Here is a 26,497-nt window from a genome sequence, read left to right on the forward strand (position 1 = left end):
TCCAGGCTAAGCCATCATTCACCATTAGGATGTTCTTGTTGTTGTTGAACCACGGGTCTGTCCAGAGTGCCGCTTTCAGCTCGGTCTTCAGCTTATCTTGGCTTCGAGTGGTGACGAGCTGCCTTTTGGTGAGAGGGAGATATGATGGGCCTTCTTTTCTCTTTTGCAGTAGTACCGTGGATATCATGACATCACTGCCATCCGTTTGGATTATGAATGGTCATTCTGGATCGGGATGTTGCAATATGGGCTCTTGGGCAAAGAGCCGTTTTAATTTCTCAAAGGCTTTTTGACAGTCCATTGTCCACTTTAATGGTTGGTTTGCTTTCGGCTTTGTTGGGGAAGGGCCCATATTTAATAGCTCAGTCAATGGTAGGGCAATTTCAGCGAAGGTCGGAATGAACTGTCTATAAAAATTTGCAAATCCAAGGAAGCTTTGTAGTTGTTTGCGAGTACTTGGAGGTTTCCAATCTAACACTGCTTCACTTTTCCTGGAGGTTGCCCTAGGTTTGAAGTCTATTGCACAATCTGTGGGGCGGTGAGGTGGAAGGTAGTTTCCATCTTCCTCACTGAACACCTCCACCAGATCCCAATAGATCTTTGGGACTCGTTGGATTCCCGGAGGTTTGGTGTCTGCTGCAGGTGCTGCAGGTTCTGGATGGTTTGGGCTGTTGGGTCCAATCATTCCTGGGTGGCCTTTTGGCTCCACCACTGGTAACGGCCCAAACCCAATAATTAATTTTCTAATGCCGCCCTCCCACTTGATAGTCGGTACCCACTTGTCCAGCCATGCAAGTCCCAAGTTAATTGACTCCTGCATTCTAGGGGGCACGATGAATCTGAGGAACTCATAATGGCAGCCTATCATCAGCTTTACTAATTCGGTGATCTTCGTAGCCGGAGACCCCCAATTAGGGTTCCATCTACTTGCTCAAACTGAATAGAATGGGTTAGGGGTCTTATGCGTATACCTAGTTGCTCCACTATTGACATACTGATTAAGCATCGTGTGCAGCCGGTATCTACGATCGCCCCAACTTCCCCTTCTACCCCCGTTTTTGGTACTTGGAGTTTGGCTTTTATCTGAAAGGGGTGGATAGGTGCACTCACCATTGGGTCGTCTATGGCATTTTCTTCCTCCTCCTCCTCCTCCGCCTCCTCCTCCTCCTCCTCCGAGGTGGCCAGGTCTTCTTCATTGGCATGGCTCTCCGCCTCCATTGGCTGTTGTACCAGATGACTCTTTTCTGGTGGTTTTTTGTTTTTTTTCATTGCGCTGGCAGGTGGTTGGCGCGGTTGTGGAACAGGGGCTGGAGCCCAGCATTTTGATGCTCTGTGGCCAAGCTGACCGCATCGGTAGCACTTTATAATGGGCTACTGCATCGGTAGAACTTTATAATGGGGTTGGTGGAAGCTTTTCAGTTTGCTGCCTCTGCGTTCGGTGGGCCAAAGGTTTTTTGGCAGGGGTTCCGGTACCAGGCTTTCAATAGGTGTTAATCTCGTGGTCCAGTATGATTGCAGTAGTGTATCAATCCTGGAGACATTCTGGGATCCCCCTTATGGCACAAGCTTCTTTCAGTTTGGGATCTAAGGCCTTTCTGAAGGTGTAGACCAAGAGTCTTTCTGGCCAGTATCGTAGTCTCCCAGGTATTCTCCGGAACTACCAAACTAATTCCTTCATGGGATGACCACCCTGTCACAATTCCTGGATCTGGTCTTCAGCATCCACATGTTGGGCAACATCGTTAAATCGGGTGCACATCAGTTGGATGAACCCAGTTACATCATCTAATTCAGGAGCTACTTCCTCATGAAGCTCTGCTATCCATTGTGCAGCCTCTCCTTCATTCATCCCCTTGGCTATTTCTTGGATCAACTCTCGATCAGATGGGTATTGTGGGCCTACTTGGTCAACGAACGCCAATACTCGATTCATGAAGTAAGCCAGCTTATCTGGGGTCCCGTCGAATGTTGCATGAAACCGTGGGGGTGTTGGAGGAGGGGGCACTGGTGGTTGAATAGGGGCAGCCTGTTGGCCTGCTGCCTGGGGTGTTAAGCCCCTTTGTTGGGCCACACCCATCGGTTGGGCAAAAGCCTGTTGAGGCATTGCTGGGGGGGGCTGGACCCGGTGGTGGTCCCAGTCCCTGGTTCTGCCCAGGGGCAGCTATCTGGAATGGCGCCATCTGCTGGGAGGGGGCAGCCATCCACTGACATTGAGCCCATCCATGACCCGGAAGAAAGCCCACCCTGGGTTGCTTGATTCATGGGCTCGGAACCACCCCTTTGCAGCTGGGGGGAGGTGAATGTGTTCCAGGCCCCTTTCGGCTGGCTGGCTTGATCTTCCCAATTTGGTTGCACTTCAGGAGCGAGGGGTGCTGATGTGACTGGTGTTGGGTTTTCCCCAGCAGTAAGGGGTTGGTTTGATTCGCTGGTTGCTGTGTGGAAGGAGCCAAGATCTCCACTCCACTGCGTAGTAAATTCTCTACTAGGAAAGGATAATGTGGGCTGTGCCAGGCTCCACCTAGATGGTCCTGGGGGCCCAAGGGGTTTGATTCCACTCATGTTTAGCCATCCGAATTGGTCTTGGAGGCCCCTCAGAGAATGGCTGCGTGAGGGTGGCTGGGATCTCCATTCACTAGACCTTCTGGCCATCATCCAGTCGTCTGTCGGAGTTCCCCTGGTGCCCCCCTCTCCTTCTAGCAGGCATTCTTGAGAAGCTATAAATCCTGAGGCTTCATCTCGCAGGTCTAATTCCATCTGCGAGGGAAGTCTGGGGTTTGGTTTCTTTCGCCGGACTCCCAGCCGGAGTTCCTTTTCTCTAGCTTCTCCAGCCTTAACCATTTCTTTAGAAGCCACATAGATAGTATCGACAAATACAAACATTCCATTATCTTTGGCCTTCTCTGCTGCATTCTTTTCTTCCTCCATCTTCACTGAAATTTCATCCTGCCCAGTATTGGGTCAGAACTTGGATTCAGTACCCCTATAAAAGTAATTTTTTTAAGGGAGAGTTGGAATAATGTCAGCGTTCCAAATATCATGCAGAAATAAATCAGAGTCCAAGGCAGAGTTATCCTTAAAGTTCCAATTTAATAAAACAGACACGTTGGCACATCTGTGAAATTCCAACTCTGAAGAACATCCTGGAATTCCACCCAGTTGAAAGTTCATAATCTTATGCCCACTCCCATAAATCCATCACATGGTCCAATCTTCTTCTTTGACCCTGACAACTCCACCCCGCTGGTTCCGGTCAGGTGTCAAGGTGCGGAGACAAAATATGACCTTGGCTTCTATAAAGGAATAACAACAACACATTCCATAATTCTACTCCTTTCTATCCCCCCCATTACTACAATAACGAAACAGTATAGTGAAATGAAAGAAAGTGTGGCAGGCCAAAGATTCTTAAAGGAACCGCTGCAGGCCTGACATAAGCCTTCTAATGTCTGGTCCGATGAACACACTTTTCTTCAATTTGCCTCCAACAGGCATGGAAACTTGGTGACCAAGTATTTTAAGCATTCTCCATCTTTTGGAAGTGATTTTACAAATTGCTTCATCAATCCCAATTTTATGTGGAGAGGTGGTAGAAGAACTTTATGGGAAGGTACCAAAGTTTCTCGGAGGACATTTTTTTCACTGGCTGTTACCACCCTCGGCTGCCAACTCTTCTTGGTACAGTGATTTTGTCGGTCTCGACTGTCCCATAGACACAGAAAACAAGGGTATTTGGTATACCCAGCTTGTTGCCCGAGCAGCATGCACAAGACCTTCAAGTCCCCACACACTTGTCAACCATGGTCTTCATATTTAAGTTTACGAAGAACCAATTCCAAGTTCTTGTAGGTTTCCTTCAAGTGTACGGAATGACCTACAGGTATGGAAGCGTAAAAACGGTTGTGGAGTAAAACTGCTTTGAGACTTCTTTTTGAAGAATCTATAAAAAGACGCCACTGCTCTGAATCATATTGGATTTTAAATTGACCCATCAGACCTTTGACATCGATGCAATAAACCAACTTGTCTTCCTGGGCGAAGTAAGGAACGAACTCCTTTTTACGATGACTGAACCATGAAGATGATACTCCTGACAACAATAAATTCCTGCTTTTCAGCCTTGATCTGAGTAACTCAGCGGCATCTTTGGGAAGATTCAAGTCTCTTACCAAATCATTCATCTCCTCCCGAGAAAATAATTTTGGTCTTGTATCATCTTCAAAGTCAGAACTTGATTCGTCATCTGGTTCAGGTATGACTTCACCTTCACCGAAGCTAGGTATCTCTTCCAAGGTAGCAGGGGGCTTGGGTACTGGTATATCTGTGCCATGTGGGACGGGACGAATTGCTGAGTAAAGATTGGGGTATGAAATGGAATGCTTCCATTTGGAATTAAACCCTTTCACATCGCATGAAAAAAAGTAACAGCATCACTATGGTTCTTTTGCTTTCGCCATATCATAGGAATCCCATAACGGAAAGATTTTTTCTTACCCTTGAACCAGTTTCGGAGGTCCTCAACACCGTTTGCACACTTTATGAGGTGCCGAAACTTTACCTTGATCTCCAATTTTTAGTCCAAAATATGCAAAGTATACTTTTTTCACAAAGTCTTTAATATTCTGCTGTTGCTTCAACACTGTATATTCACCACAGATGAAACAGAAACTGTCTGGCGAATTAATACACTTTCGTGGAGCCATAAGATAATGGTTGAAGAATGACGAGCTAACATGAATTGCGATGAAAAAGTGTGAACAGCCTAGAACCAAGAACCTGATGATGATTCGTGCACAAGTGTGGCATGCAGGATAGAGCAGCTCTGTGTCTGTACACGAGATGTCACAGTGCTGGCCACGCCTCCTGCACTGACCGGAGATGCTGCTATCTGCCCTGTGTCTCCCTCCCACTGGATTTTTCAGGAAAGATTAACCCCTTCTACCATTAGAAGCACAGACTTAAACTTGCTTAGATAACCCCTTCTACCATTAGAAGCACAGACTTAAAACTTGCTTAGTTTATGTATATATTGCTGACCATCAGATTTACAGTGCTATATTTTTTTTTACATAACTCGGACAAACCCTTTAAGGTTTTTTTGGCATTTTATATCTTAAATGCACTTAAGTGAATTAATTAATAGTAATTTGGACTTTAAATTTGGTTAAAAACCCATAATATAAAAAAATACCAAAAATTATTTTTTTATATAAATTTGAAGACAATTTTGCTTGTTGTTGCAAATCATGATGTCTAGGAGTTTTTTTCAATATTGTATTTGTTTTCAGCACACCAAAATACATGGAAATTAGATGAAAATAATCAAACAGCTTTTTAGTCGCAGACCTGTGAAATGTGTCTCCTTATTTTTTTAAAAAAGGGAAAAAGCTTGCCAAAGTGACTGAGGAGTTCACAGGGATATGTTAAAAAGCTGTTGCAGCAGTAATAATTGTCTTTAAAAATAAAAGTGAAGCTCAAGACCCCACCCAGATTAACAATCTAGTTCTTAAGGAGATAGAACAACGGGCATAACTTCGAGCAAAAGTAAGAAATTTAGCAGGTAATAAAAAAGTAAAACCTGTCTGAATGGGAAGACCTAAGTAATTGGATTTGATTAATTTGATGTAAAGGCCTGAAGGTATTGTTTCATGGTATTTGTGCATGTATGTGTGTATGTAATCATTTCCAGACCTGGAGGGAAGTTGAGATCCCTTAATAATAGAAAATGGAGCTCATTGGCTTATGTACAGCTCCCTGAAATAATTGTAATAACTGCTTTGCATGAAGAAAGAATGAAATGGGGTTTTTGTATGTGAAATTAATTTACACAAGCAGTCTGATTGCAGTGCAAATGTGAGTATGTTGATGGTAAAAGTTGGCATGAATGTACTTTGATTCCCTTTCATATAAAGAAACAGTAAGTTGCAAGGTTGTTTAATGGTACGTGTGTGTATGCATGTGGGTTATCATTTCCAAAGCTGAAGGGACGGTGAGATCCTCTAATAAAAGAACATGAAGCTTGGTGGCTTGTGAAAAAAGCTTCCTGAAATACTTATTATGATTGGTTGGCATGAGCAAGCATGAAGGTCTGATTGCAGTATGAATGTATGTGTCCCTGATGCTCCAGGGAGAGATAAGTGAAGGGATCCAGAGACCTGTGATTGCCTGCATGAATTTCCCCCCTCTTCCTTCTGGGTCATTCTTTGGAAGGAAGCAGGAAAGGCAGGGAGAGTGAGTGTCTGCTCATTTTTACCATGAGTGTGTGTATGAAATGCCCCCAGTGATACCTATGAATGCCTCTGTGCATCCCCCCCTTCTTTCCCTTCTTCCTTCTGAGTCATTAAAGGGGGCTGAAGTTTTTTTGCTCAGTTTAACCACTTTTTTCTCTGTCTCTTCTGAGAAATTTGGAATAAATGGGTGACCTACTCCTGCAACTTTACCTTTCACTGTTGTGATCTTTTTATCTGCATATAAAAGTTATGCAGTTACATTTCCTTTTCTGCTCTGAATACAATTTTGATTTTTTCTTCTGGAAATTTTTGAGGTTTAAAATGCTTAATTAAACCTATAAAAAGAAGTGATTTTGAGATATTTTGCTTACATTTGTAAATGGTTTAACATACTTAATGAGAATTTGCTTCCATCTGAATGGAACCTGATATTTTGGAGTGTTGACTCAAAGTACCTCTTTTTTTTAATTGCAATTTTTTAAGCTGTTCTTCTTCCCTCCCTCTTTTACGCCTGAGTGCATTTTTAAATGCTTATGAGTGCTCTACCCTATGATATTTTATTTGTTTGTTTGTTTGCAACACAAGTTGTTGTCCCTCTTGGAAATTTACTCATCATTACAAAAGTGTTTCAATCATAGAGGCAGTGGGAATGTCATGTTCCATGAAATTTACATCGTCTGCCTTCTGAAATAATGTTTGGATTTCCACACTTGGACAGGATGAGGGAAATCCCACAACATGAGACTAAAGAGATGGCTGTAAAGAACTGTATACTTGGTGTCTCCTTTTTTTTTTAACCTCAGAAACAAAGGACAGCTAGCTCAAACCATAACTGTCGAATTGGCTGCTGGTGATTGTGTCCTGATAACACCGGACATGAGGGAAAAAACTTAGCCATGCCTGGGACAGACTCTACCAAGCCTGACCGACCACTCTTACCAGCAAGCTAAGCCTAGTACCATCCAGCAGATATGAAAGGACGGCCTCTGAGATGAAGAAGTAAAGACCAAAAGACTCTCTTCTATCCCCAGAAGACAGCTGTAAAGTCTACGGGGGAAGGTGGAAATTTATTGTAAAGTTTTCTTTGCTTCCTTCACAGAAATTCATTGTAAGGTTTTCTTTCTTGTCTCATTTATATTGTAACCAGTTTAATGTATTCATGTAAGAATTGTATTTGAGAATGGCTAGCACAGCAAGTACTGAACACCTTAGATTTCTGTCTAGTGGGAGGGAAATTTTGTCCAAAATGTATTTTCTGTATTGTAGAAGCAGCCACACACACACACACACAGAGAGAGAGAGAGAGAGAGAGAGAGAGAGAGAGGGAGAGAACCTATTCAGAATTAGACTGAAACTATCTCCTTGATTTACCACCACACAAAGCTTCTCCTAGGTTGATTTGCCCTGGCACAAAAGCCTAAGCAGCGATATCTCCCTTTTAATCCCATGGGGGAGGATCAATTCCCCTCAGGCGATTCTCCCACTTGAAGAGTAGCAGAAAGGATCTTCAAAACTCAAACCTTGACTGTGACTCCAAAAAATGATGCTGCCCAGTTGCCCAGTAAAGCAGGATACGTTACACTGGTGGTCTCATGAGTAGGAGTCCCCGGGCTCATTGTAATTTAAAAAATATTAAATAGCCTGGATTGCACACTAGCTAAACTCAATATGGCCTCACTAAAATAAGATCTAGGGCAGGTTCAAGAACCATCCCTTGGAAATGGGCAGCCTGTAGTTTTTTTAAAAGGCAAAACCATAACTGCGAAGAATTTTGGGATTTCTTCTTGCTTGAAACCTGTCTGGAAGCTCACAGAAAGTGATAACTAATTGACATGGAAAATTGGATACTGTAAATTTCTTTCCAGAAATTGTATCCTGGCTGCTAGACCTTCATGGTTGAAAGCTCTCTGGGAGCCACTGAAGGGATCCTTCTGCTGTCTCTCTCAATGCCTTTTCACCAGAAAAATTAAGTCTCCTTGATCTGACCAATTTTAATCTTTTGTCAAGAACCTGTACGTTCCACTCACCTGTTTGGAAAAAAAAGGAGGGATTGTGGAAAGTTATCACCCAGCCCTCTCCCAGAAAAATTAAATATCCTAGAAAATATTGAAAAGGCAGATTATATTTCCCTGGATGTGAAAAGGAAGAAACATGTTTTAAATTGAGAGTAGCTCCCTGTAGCTTCCTGCCTCCACCCACTTTGTCAATGGGCCATTAAGGTGGCCAAGCCAGGCCCTTTACATAATAAAGAGTTCTCCCCTTCAGCTCCAGGGGGATGGGATTAAGGCATGATAATATTGACCCTTTACCCAACTCACCACATGGCATCTGAGAACTCAACCAAATCTGGATTCAAAACGCAGCCTACAGAGTTGCCCCTGCATGGCCCCATGGGAGTCTGACAACCAATCCGAATACAAGCTTAAGATCAAAGGCCAGGGCATAAAATCAGGGACTCAGCATCTCAGTCGGGCCTTCTCTTTTTCTCCACCAACACTGAAGCATGTCATTACCTTTTATTTATTTATTTATTTTATTTATTATTCACACTTATAGACCGCCCCCTCTCCCGGAGAGGACTTTCTGTTCAGGACTCAAGCCATGTGGTCCTGTCCACCATTAAACCATCTTTCCAAGCAGCCTCCATGTCTCCAGTGTCTTTTTCTCCACTTGGAGCCAAACCCAGAAGGACATTTCATTTAACACTTGAATTCAGGTCACCTCACTTGAATTCAGGTCTCCTCACTTTGTCCAACATCTGTAATTAGTTCTTGTGAAGTATCTGGAGAAAGTTAGTCATCAAATTTGGTTGAAGTATCACCAGTTTGCTGATGATTCCCTCCCTCTCCCCAAACTGGTTCACATAGAATAAAAAAAGATGCTAGTTTTAAATTGCTATGCAAATACTGTAAGAGTCTGGATGGTATAACAAGTTGAGATTGAATCCTGGCAAAAAGAGATTGTTCCATGGTATTGAGTGGCTTGGCTTTTCTATTGTCTCTGGAGAGGGTTATACTAAGACTTGTGGTTTTAGTTCACGTTTCCTTTGCTTTACAGCTTCAAAACGATTAAGACCCCAAATGGCAGAAATGTTTCCAGAATTCAACTCACGTGAAAGCTGGGTAAAATCTTAAAGCCCCTTTTCTTCACTTTCCCAGCATTTGGGATGCTCTTCCTGATACTAGAATAACTAGTAAGAAAGGAATTAATATATGTATATGTTTCAGTTGGAGAGAAATGGATTATAAGAGTGTGAGCAGGTATGCAATGAGAAATAAATGGCATCTGCTATTTGCCTAGTGGTCTCTGGGCTGTGAAGCTCTATTTAGGGAAAAAAAGATAAAATTGATTAGGGTCTTGTCAATTTCAGGTAGTAACTGCAAGGTAAAAGTCAATTAATTAAGAACTGAGCTTGTTAACTTGTGGGGAGTGTTGTACTACAGAGAAAAGCAGTTCAGAAAGAGATTACAGTACTTATCTAAGCATTTCCCTCTCTGCAAAGGGAGAAAGAAAAAGCAACCCAGGACACAGGATAATGTCTACTAATTTGTTAATGGTGAATATGTAACTAAGGGAAAGGCAATGTGGTCACAAGTGTGGGCACTGGTCAACAAATTACTTTTTCATTACCATTGTAATGGCATTTGCTATCTGAAGCAGTTGCTAAATGAGGATTACCTGTATGGCAAAGTGGTCTATTTGGGATTGCAATCTGAAATCGGCAATGCATAAAAAAAAACCCCAATGTATATAATGGATACAAGTTGATTCAGCAAAATAACACTTTGCAGGTTTCTGAGTACAACTTCCGGACGCTAGTTTTCACTTCTAAATCAGTATATAGTAAAATCTTATTTAATAAATTTACATGCCACCCATCTCACTACCAGGGTGACTCTTCAAAAGTAAGTCTTAGGATACTCATGAGATGGCAATTTTCAAGTTAACTCTGGAGAGCCTGTCCTGCTCAAGAAGTGATGCTCTGGGTTCCCTCAATTCAGAGGTTGAAAAAAGCAGGAGCTCTAAAAGTAATGGTTGGTGCTGTATGAGCTCACCATATCCTGAAGGATGGCAGTAGCTGAATAGAATTTGAAGAGCACTTGTGCTGGAAGGCAAAGACACTGAACTTAGTTTCTCTTGGGCTTCCATACTTTTATAAGACTACCTATCTTAAACTGAGAGACAATAATTGTATAATGTTGAGAGACAATGGATGGTAAAACAATGGGAGAATATACATTTTTTAAAATCTTTCAAAAAGCAAACTTCTCCAAAAAGGGTACATATACAAATAGCCAATGTAACGTGAAGTTCAAATCTATCTTCAGTCACTCTCACTCATTAAGTGACTTGGGTCAATCACTTTTTTTCACCTCAAGCGAACGTAACACGGTTAACATAAGGAATAAAATGAAAGATCCCTGTACAGCTTGTCCTTCACTCTTGGAGGAAATGCAGGATATAAATCTAATTGTACATAAATAAATCACATTCCAATAACTAGTACTTAAATGACATAGCACAATATGTGAGTATTGAGTATCAGATCTAAATTATTTTGTTTATATGAAAAACAGTACAAAAATAACAGCTGATCTAAGTTAACAATTGTATGACACTGTGGGCCAATAGGAGAAGTATTCAAAGAAAATTCTTACTGTTGGAGCTAAAGAAATGAAACAAACAGGATTTTCCCCCCTCAAATACTTTATTTTGCAGCAGATACAGCAGATAAAAACACTCAATAAAATGTTTAAAATATATTTAACTATTAATACAATGGAGGAGTGTTTGATGGTCTTATTGCACAAAACCTTTTTCTATTCCACATCACATAAAATCTAATTAAGTAGTAAGTTTTCCATTTCCATTGTTTGTTTTACTGTATTGTATTTTGTTTTCTATGATAAACAATACATTTAAATCAAAAAATTATTTACTTTAAAAACTTCTTCAATGAGACAATTTACTATAAATATACTACAATGTTGGCTGATTTATAAACACTCAAAAAGGCAATTAAATACCATGATATTGCCACACAAATGCTATCAAACCAAGCTGTTTTAAATTTACAATGTATTACCTTCTTAAATATTCTCTGCAAGAATGTGCTATTAGTCATATAGCATTAACATCACAGTATTACTGTCCAATAAAACAATAGGCAGTATTTTACGAAGGTCTTTTAATGCTGTATGTTGGGAAAAAATAGGAAACTTCAAAACTACTCAGTCTGCAAAAACCATGCAGATTGAATTGCTACTATAGAAATACGGAGCAAGGCTTTCTAACTGGATATGCAAATGCACAAGTTGTTATAAGTAGTTCAAATCTAAATAAATGTTTAAAATATAAAAGCACAGCACTTATTCAAGTCTCTTTCGTTCAGAGAATCACCAGGATGGCTTTCCATCAAGGATAATTACTTCTAAGTACAATCTTCCCATAGTTTAGTATAGAAATAGTTTGTGTATGGAATTCTGTACAGGAAATTACAGAGCACCAGAATAATTAACTCATAAGTTCCTCACAGTATGAACTATTTAAAGAAGGCTTGTTTTTTGTAGGCCTGCAAAATAGTTTTAAGATGAATGCAGCAAAAAAAAAAAGTACTTTGCTGGTTTTACTCAAAACAGAAAGACATAAGCAGTATATGCCATAGTATTTATAACATCCAGATATTAGCAGATGTTTTACTGAGATGGAATGTACCTTCACAGTAATGCAATCAGTACAACCAAGATATACCAATTATTCTATTAAGTCTGATGAAATTGGTCTTCAAATGGAATGTTCCTGTTCTCAGAATTCCACGTCTCCTTTCCACGTCATGTAATTTTGTTCCCATTTTGTATTCTTAGGGAATTTCCCTAAAAGAATTATCATTAGGCAGTGTAGCCCACTTTTATGTTTTGAAAACTGCATTCAAAGCTTGGAGCAGTTGTTCTTAGGATTCTGACCTTTGTCATCTTTCAGTGGAAAACAATTAGCTTCCTGAGTAAGCAACTTATTTTTCTTCAGAAAGTAGGAATCCATCTGAGAGCTAAAAAGCTTCAGATAACATGAAATAAGGGCATGCCAACAATAGTGGGACAAATCAGTATAATAGACTGCTTGCTGGGTATAAGTAATTTAGATATATTCCAATTTTGAAATCAATATAATTAGAGAGACTTGATGACTTCTAGAGTGAAATAGAGCAATTCTTTCATGAACTGTGGTGGAGAGAAGGTAAAAATCTTCATTCAAAAGTTTATAGGGATCTCTTTGTGTGTTTTATTGCTGTAATTTTGTGTGAGAATATCTCAACTAGGGTTTAAATAAACTATGTATTTGGAATCATTACATGCAAATATTTGCTAGAGATAGGAGTAATTTCTAGTACCTCTAAGTCAGTGATGGCGAATCTTTTCAGCACCAAGTGCCCAAACCAGAATGTTTGTGCATGCGTATACATGTGCGTGCGCATGCCAGAGCACCGGAAACCTGGCCAGCGTGCACATGCCTATTTTTGGGGTGTTTTTAGGCTGTTTTCAGGCCGTTTTTCAGTGCCCACAAAGACCAGCTGGCTGGTGCGCATGTGCACAACAGAAACCAAAAGAGCAGCTGGCAATGGTGTGCATGCCCACTGAGAGGGCTCTGTGTGCCACCTCTGGCACGCTTGCCATAGGTTCGCCACCACCGCTCTAAGATCTTGGGAGCTTTATTTATATGTATATACAGATGCAAACAAATATAGTGTCTCTGTGGATATATATTTCTAGTAGTAATGAAAATTTAAATCCTAAACGAGAAATTGGGAAAAATACTCACCTGAAATACTCAGTTTGTTAACTACAAGACAATTTCTGACTTGTTTCTCAAGATCTGAAGCCTATCTACTGGGCCCATGTAATAAATCAGGCAGGATTTTTTTCCTTTCTTTTATTAATTAGGAGTGCAACATATGGCAAAGTACAAAGGTGTAGGTCACAAGAGCCAAATTCTTGTGGTTCTGCTATAGTAGTCTTTTGTTCTAAAATTTATACAGTTCCCCAAATTTGCCAAGTCAGATTAGATATGAAAACTGCATGATAATATCTTATTCCTGCACCTGGCTCTTCTAATTCTGGTCCTTTAGATAAAGGAGCCAGACAAATGCCAGATAATTGTTATTGGCCCCGGGAATTTGAAGGATCCATCTGATTCAATTCTGATTGATCCAATAGTTCAAAATCATCTCCTTCAGCATCTGTATCCAGCTCTGAGCTGGAGGTCCGAAGGAAGGCCTTGGCACTTCGCTGCTGTCTGTTGCTATGCACAGCAACTGACTGGGAAGTTCCTGACAAGGCTAGCTGAATCATTCCCCTGGTCACAAAACCAGCTAAGTCATCTGTCAGATTATGCATTAATGGAAGCTCACTCAAGAGGAGTTCTGAAGTCACTTCTTCCTGTTTATGACACTGTTGGTTCTGTTCCTGGGCCTGGTTACGGGGGGCAAGGCTTGGAATGCCAATGCTGGTGTCATCCTCATCATCTATGCCGATTATCTCAGGGTTGATAGAAGGGAAATCTGGAAGATCCCGAGCAAAAGATTCCTCTGGATCACTGTGGCCATCAAAGTCTAAAGAGAATTTTAATGGGTAATTACATTAAAGATATTGAGTTCTGAAAGGTTCTTGTTCAACAAATAAAAAGTCATATTAATCAGTTGATCTTAGCATTTATCTTCCCATATCAAAGTCACACCTCAACATCCAATTTAAGTGCAAACATTTTAGAGCAGCTCTATTATGTTTTCATACTGGATAGTTTGGTTTTTGTTTTGTTTTGCCTTTTTATCCCAATGGACCTCCAAAGTGGTTTAAGTGATATTTAATGTCAAATGCACCTTGCATGTTTTCCATGCATCTACGTACCCTCAGAACCTTCTGTCAATGGTGTTTGGCCGCGGGATAAATTGAAGGTCCCATTCTCAGTATAAGACACTTCTGCGTCAGAATGCTCAGAGTCAGAGAAAGTCAGTTCTTTGGCAACCACAGCATCATCCAACTTGGGGGGGGGGGGGGGGAGGAAAACAGGTTTGAATACTTTTGACAAAGGCAATTGTACATAATTAGTTATTCCTGTCATCCTTTTTCTTCTTTTTGTTTGTTTTATCGTTTCATATTGATTGTTGTAAACCACCCAATTATTGGGAGTTGGGTGGCAAAATAAAGATTATATATACTGTAAGTCGTACTTACTTAACTATGCCAATTTTTACAGAACTGTAAATAATTCTATTTCTCTCCAAGAGTTCACTTGAAGAGTTCAGAATATCAAAAATAAGCATATTTAAAAATACCCTTCTCACAATGACATTTAAATATTATGTACTAACAACTGATTTAAATACACTAATCATAAATAAAAATTTGCCCAAGAAGTATTTAGATGCTATATTAAGGGAATCATACCACAGAATAGAGTTATGGGTAAGTATAAAAAAAATCTTGAAAGCAAACAACCACCATAATGGTTACTGCACACTTTTATTTTTTGTTGATTTGTTGTATGTTTATTGAATAACTTTTAATAAATATGAATGGTTACAAGTTTGGTCTGCTTCTCTGTATTCTGTTGAAATATGGCCTACAGCAGGGATCCCCAACCCTTGGGCTACGCAAACAGCAGGTGAGTGCACGAAGCTTCATTAGCACATGGGAAACCGTCACCTCCCGCCCATCACCAATCCACGAAGCCAGAAAGGTTGGGGATCACTGGCCTATAGAAAATAAAAACAAAACTGCTGGAATTGGTGAAAATCTAACTACTCTAAGGAAGAAGAGTCCGTACCTGAGATACCCAATAGCATCATTTTTTAAAAACCACCTCTTTATTAAATAATCATTTATAGATACTTCATTCTTCAAGTCATGAAAATACTCCCCATTGCACTCTTTCTACAAATTTCAAGAATATGCTACTCTTTACCAAAGTCTGTGATTTTACCTTAGGACAAAAAGCAGCAAGCTCTTCTTCACTGTCACTCTCATCGGCTCCAGCAGGATGCTCCCTCCAAATGTGGTGACGTGCTAAAATGAAATTAGAGATCTATCATCAGAGAAGTAAATTGAAGAAAAAAGGACCAAAACAAGATTATTTACAGAATAAGGTTCTAGAATTTGAACATCTACAAGAAATGGCCATTTCCCCCAAAAAATCTGCTTAGGATAGGAAAAAGTTTGTGAATATTCCATAAGCATATTTAATAATTTCATCCAAAGCACAAAGATGACAAGTCTTTCGTGTAACAATAAAAAGATACAGTAGATAAAATGTAAAAAAAAAAGCCTCTCGCACTCAAAGAATGGTGAAAGTTAGTGTCAAACTCACACTGTCTCTCCTTATGTTTGGACATCATATAGCCACGAACACTGAAGTCTAACCGCTGCAGAGCTGGCTGTAGTTTGGTGTACAGGCGTTGACTCAGGTTATGGTATACAGCAAGTGGCCACAATAAGAAAGAAAGCACTGGAGAAAAAGTGCGATTAAAAGACTACTATTCTATAAACACCTCCTGTTTTACCCCCGTTCCAAATATTTTGGAACAGGTAGGTAAAAAGTAAGGTTGCTATAATGAACATTTTACAATGCACCACAGCAAATTCAAATTGAGTATGGTTAACTCACTTTTTAACCCTGCATTTTAAGATGTTTATAAATGATCCCCCATCCACCCCACCCCCTTTCTAAGAAAAGTATTCTAGTATCCAGTCGTCCCCTTGATACTCACTTATGAGATAGGCAAGACAGACACCAGGGATATAGCATCCTAAGACAGCCAAAAATGTAAGGACACCACAAGCTAAAAGGCAGAACTGCAAAAACAAAACAAAACCTTGAAATCAGTTTGTGTTAGGCAAACTGGTTATGATTCAAAACAATTGTAGGTATATTTGGACTGCTGCCAATAAACTGCTTTTTGAGAAGTGGTATCAAACTGAAATTATATATGTAGCTGAGGTTGGAGCATGGCAGGAGTATCAATTTCAGTTGCCTTCAATGTATAAGTAATGGGGACAGAATCAGGACAATTCTGGGATGTTGGTTGAAAGCTGCATCAAATAAAAATGGGATATGCTATATTCTCTATTCTTGTACACCCTTATTTTTCCAATTTCCATTTTCTTATGTGTATAAATTATATAACACAGATGCCGGTATATTATATTCTTATGCAGAAATATTCAAACATCTCCTTTCTTAGGTTTCTGCTTTGGGGTAGCTTTCCCCCATCCCACAATTAACACATGGTTGCTACTACTACTTGGGATTGTTTTTCACCTTGCCAGGATTTTGTTTTTTGAAACTCAGCAGGCTTTTCATGAAGCTGTCTCCTGTGATCCATCCTTTGGCCAAAAAGTGGCATAGTTCAGGAACACTCAAAAGTCGAGGATGAACAAAGCCCCAGCTGAAAAAAAACAGATTAAAATCAGATAAAAAACCAAACTATTTGTTGTAAAATATAAATACACTGAATAGAGTTTTCAAATAGCTGCATTTCACTTACAAATATTATTAATATTTGTAATGTACATCTTACAGATAAAAGCTAAAGTGCTATTTGTCCTGCTCAAATCCGTAACAACAATAGAACTTTTACTGTGGTATACTGACCTCCAATCTTAATGGATAAAATATCATCTGGCTTTTCATTAAAATGCAAAGATACTTAAGCAGAGAAAATATTTTCTGAGTTAAGAATCTGTTACAGCAGTAATAGATTTTAAGTAATAGCATTTTTGCAAACAAATTCCTAGAAGTTAATAAGACTTTTCATGAATAATTTGAATTGGACATGAGCCAAAGAACTCATCTTTGGAGATAGTTCTAGTTTGCATTTGAAAGAGATAATTAATTTCAAGTAAACAATCTTGACTATGTACTAAGAGCAATTAAAAAGCAGCAAAAAAGAGTTTTTTTCTCTTGCCACTGAAAAGAGTGACTTACAATTATTTTTCAACTTATGACCGTTGCAGCATCCCCATAGCCTTGTGATTTACATCTGGATGCTTGGCAACTGACTCATATTTATCACAATTGTAGTGTCCCTGCTCATGTGACCCCCCTTTTGCAACCTTCTGACAAGCAGTCAATGGGAAAACCAGATTCACTTAACAACCATGTTACTAATTTAACAACTGCAGATATTCACTTAATAAGCGTGGCAAGAAAAGTTGTAAAAGCCACTGGGCAAAATTCACTTAACAAATTTCTCACTTAGCAACATAAATTCTGGGCTCAATTGTGGTTGTAAGTTGAGGACTACCTGTACAGACAATAAAATACATAATTAAGGTGACTTGATTTTTCATACCTTTCATTATCTAGTTGATCAGGTCTTACTGCTAAAACATTAAAGATACAATCAGGATTAGTTGTGAAAATAATGCCTGGAAATATACTAAGCTGAATAATTAAAACATAAGTTGACATGGCATTTTATTACTGGTGGTCATGAATAGAAAACAGGATGGACATTCTGGTTTATAAACTGTTTAAGAAACTCAATTACATACCCTCCTTTCCTTCTTTCTGCAGTTACTTAGGAAAATAATGCTAATTCCTTTACTAAATATCATTACACTAGACTGATAATACTGCATTATCAGTTACGATGCAGACCCACCTACTATCCTTCAATCAACAAGTACCAGGTTGACTGGTATTTGGATCTTTACCAGTTGACAATACTGGGAAGAAACTAAATAGACCTCTTATAGTCGTACATTATTTACTTGTCCATCACCTTTGAAAAATATTGTTGGCCTACAATAAATGTCAACAACTGTTTTGGAAGAAACCATCTAAACATCTATTAGACTTGAATCTTTCTAAGGAACCTAGAGTGGCTTTTTGTCCTTAGAAGAATTTAGTGACAGATATTGGATTGAAGGTATATGGGCATGTATATACAACACACTAAATCATAATGCAGTTTTTTGGCTTTCACTTGGTATATTCTGTGAAATGTGAATTGCAGTTTGTAGCCAATGGCTTATCAATAATTATGGTTTATTCAATAAATGGTTAAAAAAACATGTGTCCATAGGCAGGTACCGCAACAAATTCTCTTATTGTGTTCTATGGAATCAAAAAATTAAATCTTGATTTCCTAAGTCCACACTAATATATGCCTGTTTTTTCAACTGGTGCCCTCCAGATGACTAGCATGCTCTATCAGGCTGCATATTTCTTTTCTAGGCTGAAGGTTGCACATGGCTTTTGAATGGCATGCTGCCATTTAATTTAACAATGTTTATTTTAATTAAATCTAAATGTAAATCTGATAATTCTCCAGTAATGATTACAACATTCTTTTTCTTTTTGTTATATAAAAATTACAACTTTATAACAGATTTTGATCCACATTTTGTGGGAAGTGAATGTGTAAAAAGTCTTTTCTGTATCATGTCACTTGAATATTTTTTAATTTTTTACAGTTTCATAACATAAGGAAAAAAACATTTGCTCCCAGGCTGGCCTACACTACATATTTTCTTCAATTGTGAACTCCATAATTACTTTCTACATATTCAGGCATTTAAAAATGAATAGTGCTATTTCTTTTATCCAATATTAATATATTTTCGGATTGAAAACTATTACAATTTTCTTCTTAAAGTTGGCTTTCTGTAACTGTAACATACTATTATTTTTCTCACTTGATATTGTTGTGTACAGACTAGCAGTGTAAGGAATCCTTTATTATACAACTGAGGAGGCACACAAAAATATTTTGTGGTGTTGGGGAACTTTGAGGAATACCAAAATTCTCATTTAGCTTCAGTCACAGAGCCTGGTAATAATATAATTATATTAGATGAGAAATTATGAGATGTAGTTACCAAAAGGAAAATGAGCATACCTTTTATTTCAGGCCAGATTCTATTCTTCCACTGATCTAAACATACTATTAGTATTAGGGTGAATGCAATTAAGAATATCAGATGAAGAGAGGTCAGGGCAAAAAACCTAAAGGAAAATAAATCCAGTTAGTGCAACAGGTTTTTTTTGAGTGGGGATTATTATATAAAAAGAACAGGAAAACTTACCTGAGCCACCAAAAAGAAATCAGAATAAATAATGCTGCATTGTTACCAACTCTAGATTGCCAGAGAACAGAAGATATTGAACAGAAATAACCCAAAGAGCTTTTAAAATTTCTCTTTCACTTTCCAAAGTTTTCTATAAATCAAAATTCCTAATTAAAAGTTTAATCCAGTTTTGAATGATATGACATGAAACTCCAACTCTAACTAAAATAGCTCTTTAAGAATAAATTACACAAGACAACATCTTTGCTAAATTGGACGGTTTGCATTATTTTTTTTCAGTTAACTTTTTCTTACTTAAGATATTTTTCATGCAGTGTGTTGGCTTAACAAAAGACTGATGATGATTTAGATGACAGGTATCAAACCCATGGCATCACAATGCTATCACGTGAAGTATTACATCTTTCCCCTTCGGAGAGCTGGGGTGGGCATGGCCTGTGCCTGACGTATCTGGCCTGCGGGCCGCCAGTTTGACACCCCTGATTCAGATTAACCTGAAAGCACATTAGCCTTTTAGTGACTTTCATATGGTGTATAATGAGTTTTTTTCCTTTTGGATTAATATGGATACATTTACTTTTGGCTTTAAAATATCTTCTGTTTCTGTCATTTTTAAAAAATTGTAAAATCTTTTAATAAAAATTTAAAAAATATAACTTAGAATTATCAATTTGACATTGTATAATTGATTATGAAAGAACATTGTATCAATGTATAATGTCGTATTAAGCACAATTACACAATAAAAACAAAAAATAACTTAAGTACATTCTCATTGTTGGAATCAGAATTACTGACAATGCTTTTTAAAGGAGTAATTATTTTAAAGCCAAATCTAAACAACTGAGCATTAGTGTTAAGTCCATGACAGTATCACTCAACAGTGGTCATCAAATGACACATTAGCACGTTTTATGAAAAAAGAATTGAAAACATGCTTGTTCCTCAGTGAATAGGAACCATATCTTCAATTCTTTGCCAAACATAACTAGCATTATTGTGATGGAACTGCATCCACTTATTGTAACAATTTGAACTACCAAGACATTAACTGCATTCATCTTACAATGATTTAATCAAAAATAGAAAAATTCATTCAAAGAATTCAAATTCCCATATATAACAATGATAATTTGTTTTTTATCTTCCATGTAGAATGAACATGCCTTGGAGTTTTCTTTCTTAATAAATACAGAAAATAACAATATCACAAATAAAATAGAATCTAATGGCACATTTTCAGAAAAACAAACTTTCTGCTGCACAGTGACAAGATCAAACTTCAAAAACTTCTTAAAGTTCTCAATAAATATTCCACTATTTCCCTGACCTAATCCTCTGTTCCATTATTATCGGCTAGCCATCACTCTGCTAAACAACTAATTCCCACAACACTGTCAAATTATTTAGTAAGACTGTATTACTATTATTCTTCTCATCCTTCCTAGTACCTATCTCTTCCCACTTATGACTATAACCATGTTCTACAGGGGTGTCAAACTCGTGCCCGTAGCTCAGATGCATCACATGTTGGCCACACCTACCCCAATATATCAAAAGGGGGGGAAGTCGCAATATGTCACATGACGCCATGAATTTGCCACCCCTGCTCTAGAACAACTCTGACTAAAGCACAGTCAGTTACAGGATGGAATCAGATCTGCCTGGGCAAGAACATGGTTTTCTCATTGTTGATGATGAGAATCAGCGTAAGAAATGTAAAGGAAATCTATAAAAATACCTAAAGTTCAAAGGATACTGCTAAAAATAATGGAAAACCTCTGTATTACTCTAATTACTGACCTTGCTGCACTATGAACTTATGACGTCCTCTTTCTAAAACAGCATTCTAACAATTCCATTAAGTTTATAAAGAATTCTAATTTAGATTTAATTTAGCCAATACTCCCTTTAATCTACATGCATTTTCAGCAAAAAGCAAACCTTCATGAACTCAATATGGTTTAATTTGCCTAACGGGCCATTTAATTAGGCAATGGTTTTTACAGGCTTCTCTTGGTAAGTATGCATTAAAACAGTGACCTTTACACAAATACTTTCACTTCAAATAAGCACCCCCCCCCCAAAACAACAACAACCCAGCAATAAACAAGATAACAAAAGCTTTTTAGTTAGTTCCAGGACAAGTTTTTCTGTGGTTTATTTTCCCATTCCCTTTCAATTAGGTATAATAATGGAAATAGGATTTATCTTTTGCATTCCTAATTATGTGGGGCTTTTGAATCAGAGCTGTTGTGAGCAGAAGCCTGTGAATGAAATCTTACATCCTCTATACAACATCAACATTGGCCTGCTTTTCTTGCAGAGAAGAATCACCTTATTGTGCCTTTCCCCCTGATTTCCAATTTCTATCATTGGTACAAAGCCCAGCTCTCTCTCTCTCTCTGTGTCTATGCGTCTGTATGTATGTATTAATAAAGGAGAATATTTGTAGCTCAGGGTTGCAAGAAAACAAGCAATTCAGAAAGCACCAAGGACCCCTTATGTATGTACAGTATGCCATCCTCGCAAGCCCCTAACCAGAGACATTCACCCTCGGTCCTGAAAGGGTTGTTTTCCCCTTCCTCCATGCCCACATCCACGTATCCTCCTCCTTTATAAGGCTGCTCTCACCCGAAGACTGCATGAGCGCCAACCCAGGCAAGGGCGCTCCTTGCTGGCTTCTCCCAGGTGAGCGTGGCCTGTAGAGCTATCAGGATCGGCTCGTAAGGCCCGAGGTGGGTCCTCAAGAAAGCGCTCAAGGCGCGCACTCGCTGCTCCCGCTCCGAGGACGGGGCCTCGGCATCAGTAACGAGGCCTCCGCCGCCGCCGCCGCCGTGGTTAGTGTCGCTACTACTGCCGGCAGCCCGTCCTGCTGCTTCCGCCGCTGCCATTCTTCCTTCGCCCAGCATCACCGAGGGACCAGTGGAAGGAAGGGTAGGATTACCATTCTTCGTCAGCAACCGTTCCGGTCGCTACCGCAGTAGTTCGAACGTAGCCGCTACCCTAACAATTCACGCACACTCCCATGGCCGCTCCCGTGCCGGCCTAAAGCACAGGAAGTGACAGCGTTGGGGGAACCATCTTGTTGTACGGAAAACCACGCTTTTGTTTTAATAGCTTCAGCGCATGCGCGTTTGGCAAAAGCTAGCAAGGAAAGAAAGCGGCAGTGCGATTAGCAACGGCATATTTGTGTGTGTGTGTGTGTGTGTGTGTGTGTGTTTTAAAGAAAGCGGGAACAACTCAGGGAAGGATCGGTGTTAACCCTCAGAAGAAGAGGATCCAGATTTTAATCCACACTCACTATGCCGCGGGAGATTATTACTCTGCAGCTGGGGCAGTGTGGCAACCAAAGTAAGGCCAAGAGAAAAGGCCTATGGGTGTTGTGTGTGTGTGTATAGCAGTGGAATCGGAACTTGGATTGTGGGTAGAACTGTTTGAAAACAAGGGAGATTGTCCCTCAAAGGAGAAGAAGCTGCCGTCCAATTTTTTTTTTTAAAAAAAACAGAACATTAAATTCTGTTCTGCCCCGGCTGGCAATCCGGGCAATCGGGGTAATTGATGTAATTCCAGGCTTTTAAAGTATAGGAAATGGCATAAGAACCGTATCAAAGATAATACTGTCATATCAGGATACTGTGATGTGGAATTCTAAATAAAACCCATCTCTCTCTCTCTCTCTCTCTCTTGAAACAATCTTACTCTGACTCCTGTAGGGTAGAAGAAAAATGCCTATTTTTGTACTTTTATGTTTTTGCAGTTGGATTTGAATTTTGGAAACAGCTCTGCGCTGAACATGGTATTAGCCCTGAAGGTATTGTAGAGGAGTTTGCCACTGAAGGCACTGATCGCAAGGATGTATTTTTCTATCAGGTAAAATATTTTTTTCCCTTCCATTTCTACTATAGGGTCTGTGGGTTGTGTGCAAGGGATTGAAAGAGCCTTGTTTGTTAAAACATAATCCGCAACTCATCTCAATTTATTCATGTTTGCTTTACTTTTAGTAGTTTTAGAAGTTATCCAATTGCGGGGTAAATAAACTTTTGGTTGAAAAAGACTCAAGATTTAAAAAGACAGTTTACGATTGATAAATTCACTTATGCACCAGAAACTTTGGAAACTATTGTTTCTTCAACAGGTTAAAATGTTTATCTTTTATGTATATTTGAGGTTGATCGTATAAGCCACTGTACCTATATAAACTAGAGTAGATGTGAACCAGTGGTGGGTTGCAGGCAGTACGCCCCAGTATGGGCATACCGGAGCCTGCCCGGAGCACCGGATACCGTTCTGGTACGGTGCTCGCCCGAGCTCCTTACCTGTCTTTTAAGACTTCCGCACACGCACATGGCGCATACAGCACCTGCGCAACACTCCGCAGAGCAGCTGGAACATCACGGAGGTGTTAAGATGCATGTGTGCGCTGCGCAGCCATGTTGACACCGCCGAGCCCGTTCCAACCGTACCAATTGGAATGGGATCCGGAACCCGTTCCTATTAAATAAAAATGATTTTTTTAAAATGCCTATTTTCAGGAGGCAATCAAGTGTCATACTATTGTGGTGTTTCTTCCTGAAAATCTGTAAAGTATTTGGGACAAGAATACCAAAATCAGCCATGATAAAGCATTGAGATATCAACATCTAATCCTAGATTGTGATGGCCTTATGAAGTTTTAGTCATTTAATATATATGCATATATACTTTAGCTGTAGTATCAAAGACAAGAACATCATTATATATATTTTTTGCTGTTCACATGTAACTGTTTTTATTTGGGTACAGATAGTCTTCAACTTACAACAACAAATGAGCCCAAAACTTATGTTAAGCAAGACAGTTGTTAAGTAAGTTTTGCCCCATTTTATGATTTTTCTTGCCACAGTAAAGTGAATTACTATAGTCGTTAAATTAGTAACACAGTTGTTAAATGGATCTGGCTTCCCCATTAGCCTTGCTTGTCAGAAGGTCACAAAAGGTGTTCACATGACCCCAGGGCACTGCAACTGTCATAAATATGAGCCAGTTGCCAAGAATCAGAATATTGATTACATGACCATAGGAATGCTGCAACAATCATAAGTGTGAAAACAGACACAAATTACTTTTTTCAGTTCTGTTGTAACTATGAATTGTTGTAAGTCGAGGCCCACCTGTATTCAGTTTTGAAGTAAACCACTGGCTTAGAAGATATTTCCATTGAGAGAACTCTTGATTCTTAGACCAGTCTCCAATATCTGGGGGGCTTTTGGTATGGGATGAGTTACACCTCAAATGAATCAAGAAGAATGTCTTTGGAAACCAGTTGGCATGCCTTCTCCATCGGGCTTTAAACTAAAACTGTACAAGGAGGGAGAATAATTTTTACAAAGTAATTCCAAGCACAAGAAGAAAGAAGGTAAGAAAGAAGGCAGACTCACAAAACAGGAGGTGTAGAAACCAGAGGGTCAGTTAAAAAGGACTCAGATGCCTATACACTAATGCTCAAAGTATAAGGAACAAACAGGGTGAACCTGAAATCTTCTATTGTTGCCATTGCTGAAACTTGGTGGGTTGAAACCAGTGACTGGAATAGATACCTTGAGGGATTTACGTTGTTCAAAAGAAACAGTGGATTAATATAAAAGGGGGGGGGGGGGAATGACATTGTCAAAGGTGTATACTACACCTACTCAACCAAACAGGAAATTAATGAACTGTTTTGCTATCAGTTAGGTATGTATGAAGCATACCACAATAGTAATGGGGGATTTGCACTACCCTGACATCAACTGGGAGACAAACTACACCTAGTGGAAGGTTCCTAGTAGGAAACTTTGTCTCCCAAATGATAGAGAAGGGAACTAGAGGGTCAGGTATACTAGACTTAATTCTCACTAACAGAGTTGAAATAATAGAAGGGGTTGAAATTACAGAAACTTTGGGGTAAAGTGATCATGCAATACAATACAATGAAAGCACGGGTAATAGACAGAGCCTAACAAATATTTTGACTTTTAAGAGAGCTTGCAGAGAATTCCATAGATGGAAATTATTAAGGGAAAAACAAATCAAGAAGCTTGGGAAAAATGACGTTATAAAAGCCCAAACTAGCTCAATATATTTTTGAACATATTTCTTTCTGAAAAAAAAGAGCTCCCCAAAAAACCCAGCTTGACTGCATAAAGAACCCTCTTGCAAATTGAAAGACAAAAGGGACAAGTATAAAAAGTGGAAAGGAGACACACAATTAAGGCAGAATGCCCAAACTTGCAAAGATAAAGCAGGAAAGCTAAGGCTCAGAATGAATTTGGGTTTGGAACAAATCTCAATAACAACAACAACAGCAACAACAACAACAATAATAAAGTTTCTTTCAATATGTGTAAATGAGAAAAAGTCAAAGAAGTGATTGGTTCACTAATCGGGGGAGGATAGCAAGAAAGTGACAAGCAGCAGGGAGAAAGTGGAACTGCTTAATAGGTACTTTCTATCTGTTTTTACACACACACACAAAACAATCCAACCTATCAAAAACAGTACTGTAAAAACAGATTAGGAATATAAATCAAAACAGACAAGAAGATCTTGACAGACCTGAACATTGGGCCCTATCTAACAAAATGTAAGTGATGAGAAAAGTAAGGTTATCCACTTAAGGCAAGAAAGATGCGAAGAGAAAACTGGAAGGCGATAAGATAACATGTCAGTGAAAACACCAAATCTTATTTTCCAAAGCTATCGTTCAGAATGATCATCTTAAACTAGAGCAAAACAGGTTTCTGCTAAATATTAAGAAAACAGTTTAAATACTTTGCAGGTAGAATCCGATTTCTAGTAAAATAGAGAACTCTTTTAAATACAATAATACCTTTTTTCTGAATAATATTAAAATTACAAATTTAATATTAAATTTATGATAGATAAATTGCTTAAACATTTTACTCAATCTAAAATATGCAGTCTGGCTTCTTCACTGCTATGAAACAATCACTGCTTGTTCTTCACTCTTTCCTCCTCCTCTTCTCTCTCTACACACACACACACACACCAGTGAAAAACCTCTAAGCATTGTCTCTTCCCCCATTTTTTAGCCACCCCTCTGCCATGACAGCATATATACAGTATATATAGGAAGAAAGGGGCAAAACCTTTCTTTCCCCACACCTACATCTATTCTCTTTAGACACTTGAACTTTTGTTTGT

At 39.0% G+C, this 26,497-nt stretch overlaps 2 protein-coding genes across 3 annotated transcripts in view; one reads left to right on the forward strand and one right to left on the reverse strand.

Moving 5' to 3' along the window:
* Positions 1–10,916: 10,916 nt before the first annotated feature.
* On the reverse strand, positions 10,917–22,407 carry RETREG3 (reticulophagy regulator family member 3). Of its 2 annotated transcripts, none has more exons than XM_081970082.1 (9): positions 21,947–22,407; positions 19,123–19,229; positions 17,572–17,599; positions 16,539–16,665; positions 15,988–16,072; positions 15,588–15,725; positions 15,204–15,286; positions 14,129–14,261; positions 10,917–13,833 (listed from the first exon to the last, which is right to left on the reverse strand). In XM_081970082.1, the coding sequence occupies exons 1-9, from the start codon at positions 22,222–22,224 to the stop codon at positions 13,382–13,384; spliced, it is 1,431 nt and encodes a 476-aa protein (XP_081826208.1). In that variant the 5' UTR covers positions 22,225–22,407; the 3' UTR covers positions 10,917–13,381. The 2 variants fall into 2 exon arrangements, with proteins under 2 accessions (XP_081826208.1, XP_081826207.1); XM_081970081.1 differs by having other exon boundaries at positions 17,572–17,602.
* A 51-nt stretch (positions 22,408–22,458) lies between these two features.
* The window catches only part of TUBG1 (tubulin gamma 1), a 30,166-nt gene continuing 26,127 nt past the window's right edge, over positions 22,459–26,497 (forward strand). The window contains exons 1-2 of the mRNA XM_081970837.1: positions 22,459–22,666; positions 23,073–23,185. Coding sequence (XP_081826963.1) covers positions 22,618–22,666; positions 23,073–23,185 — 162 coding nt within the window. The 5' untranslated portion in view covers positions 22,459–22,617. The remainder of the gene's footprint in view (positions 22,667–23,072; positions 23,186–26,497) is intronic.

The sequence above is a fragment of the Natrix helvetica genome, assembly GCF_964273705.1.
Source record: "Natrix helvetica genome assembly, chromosome: Z".
NCBI classification, from domain to species: Eukaryota; Metazoa; Chordata; class Lepidosauria; order Squamata; family Natricidae; genus Natrix; species Natrix helvetica.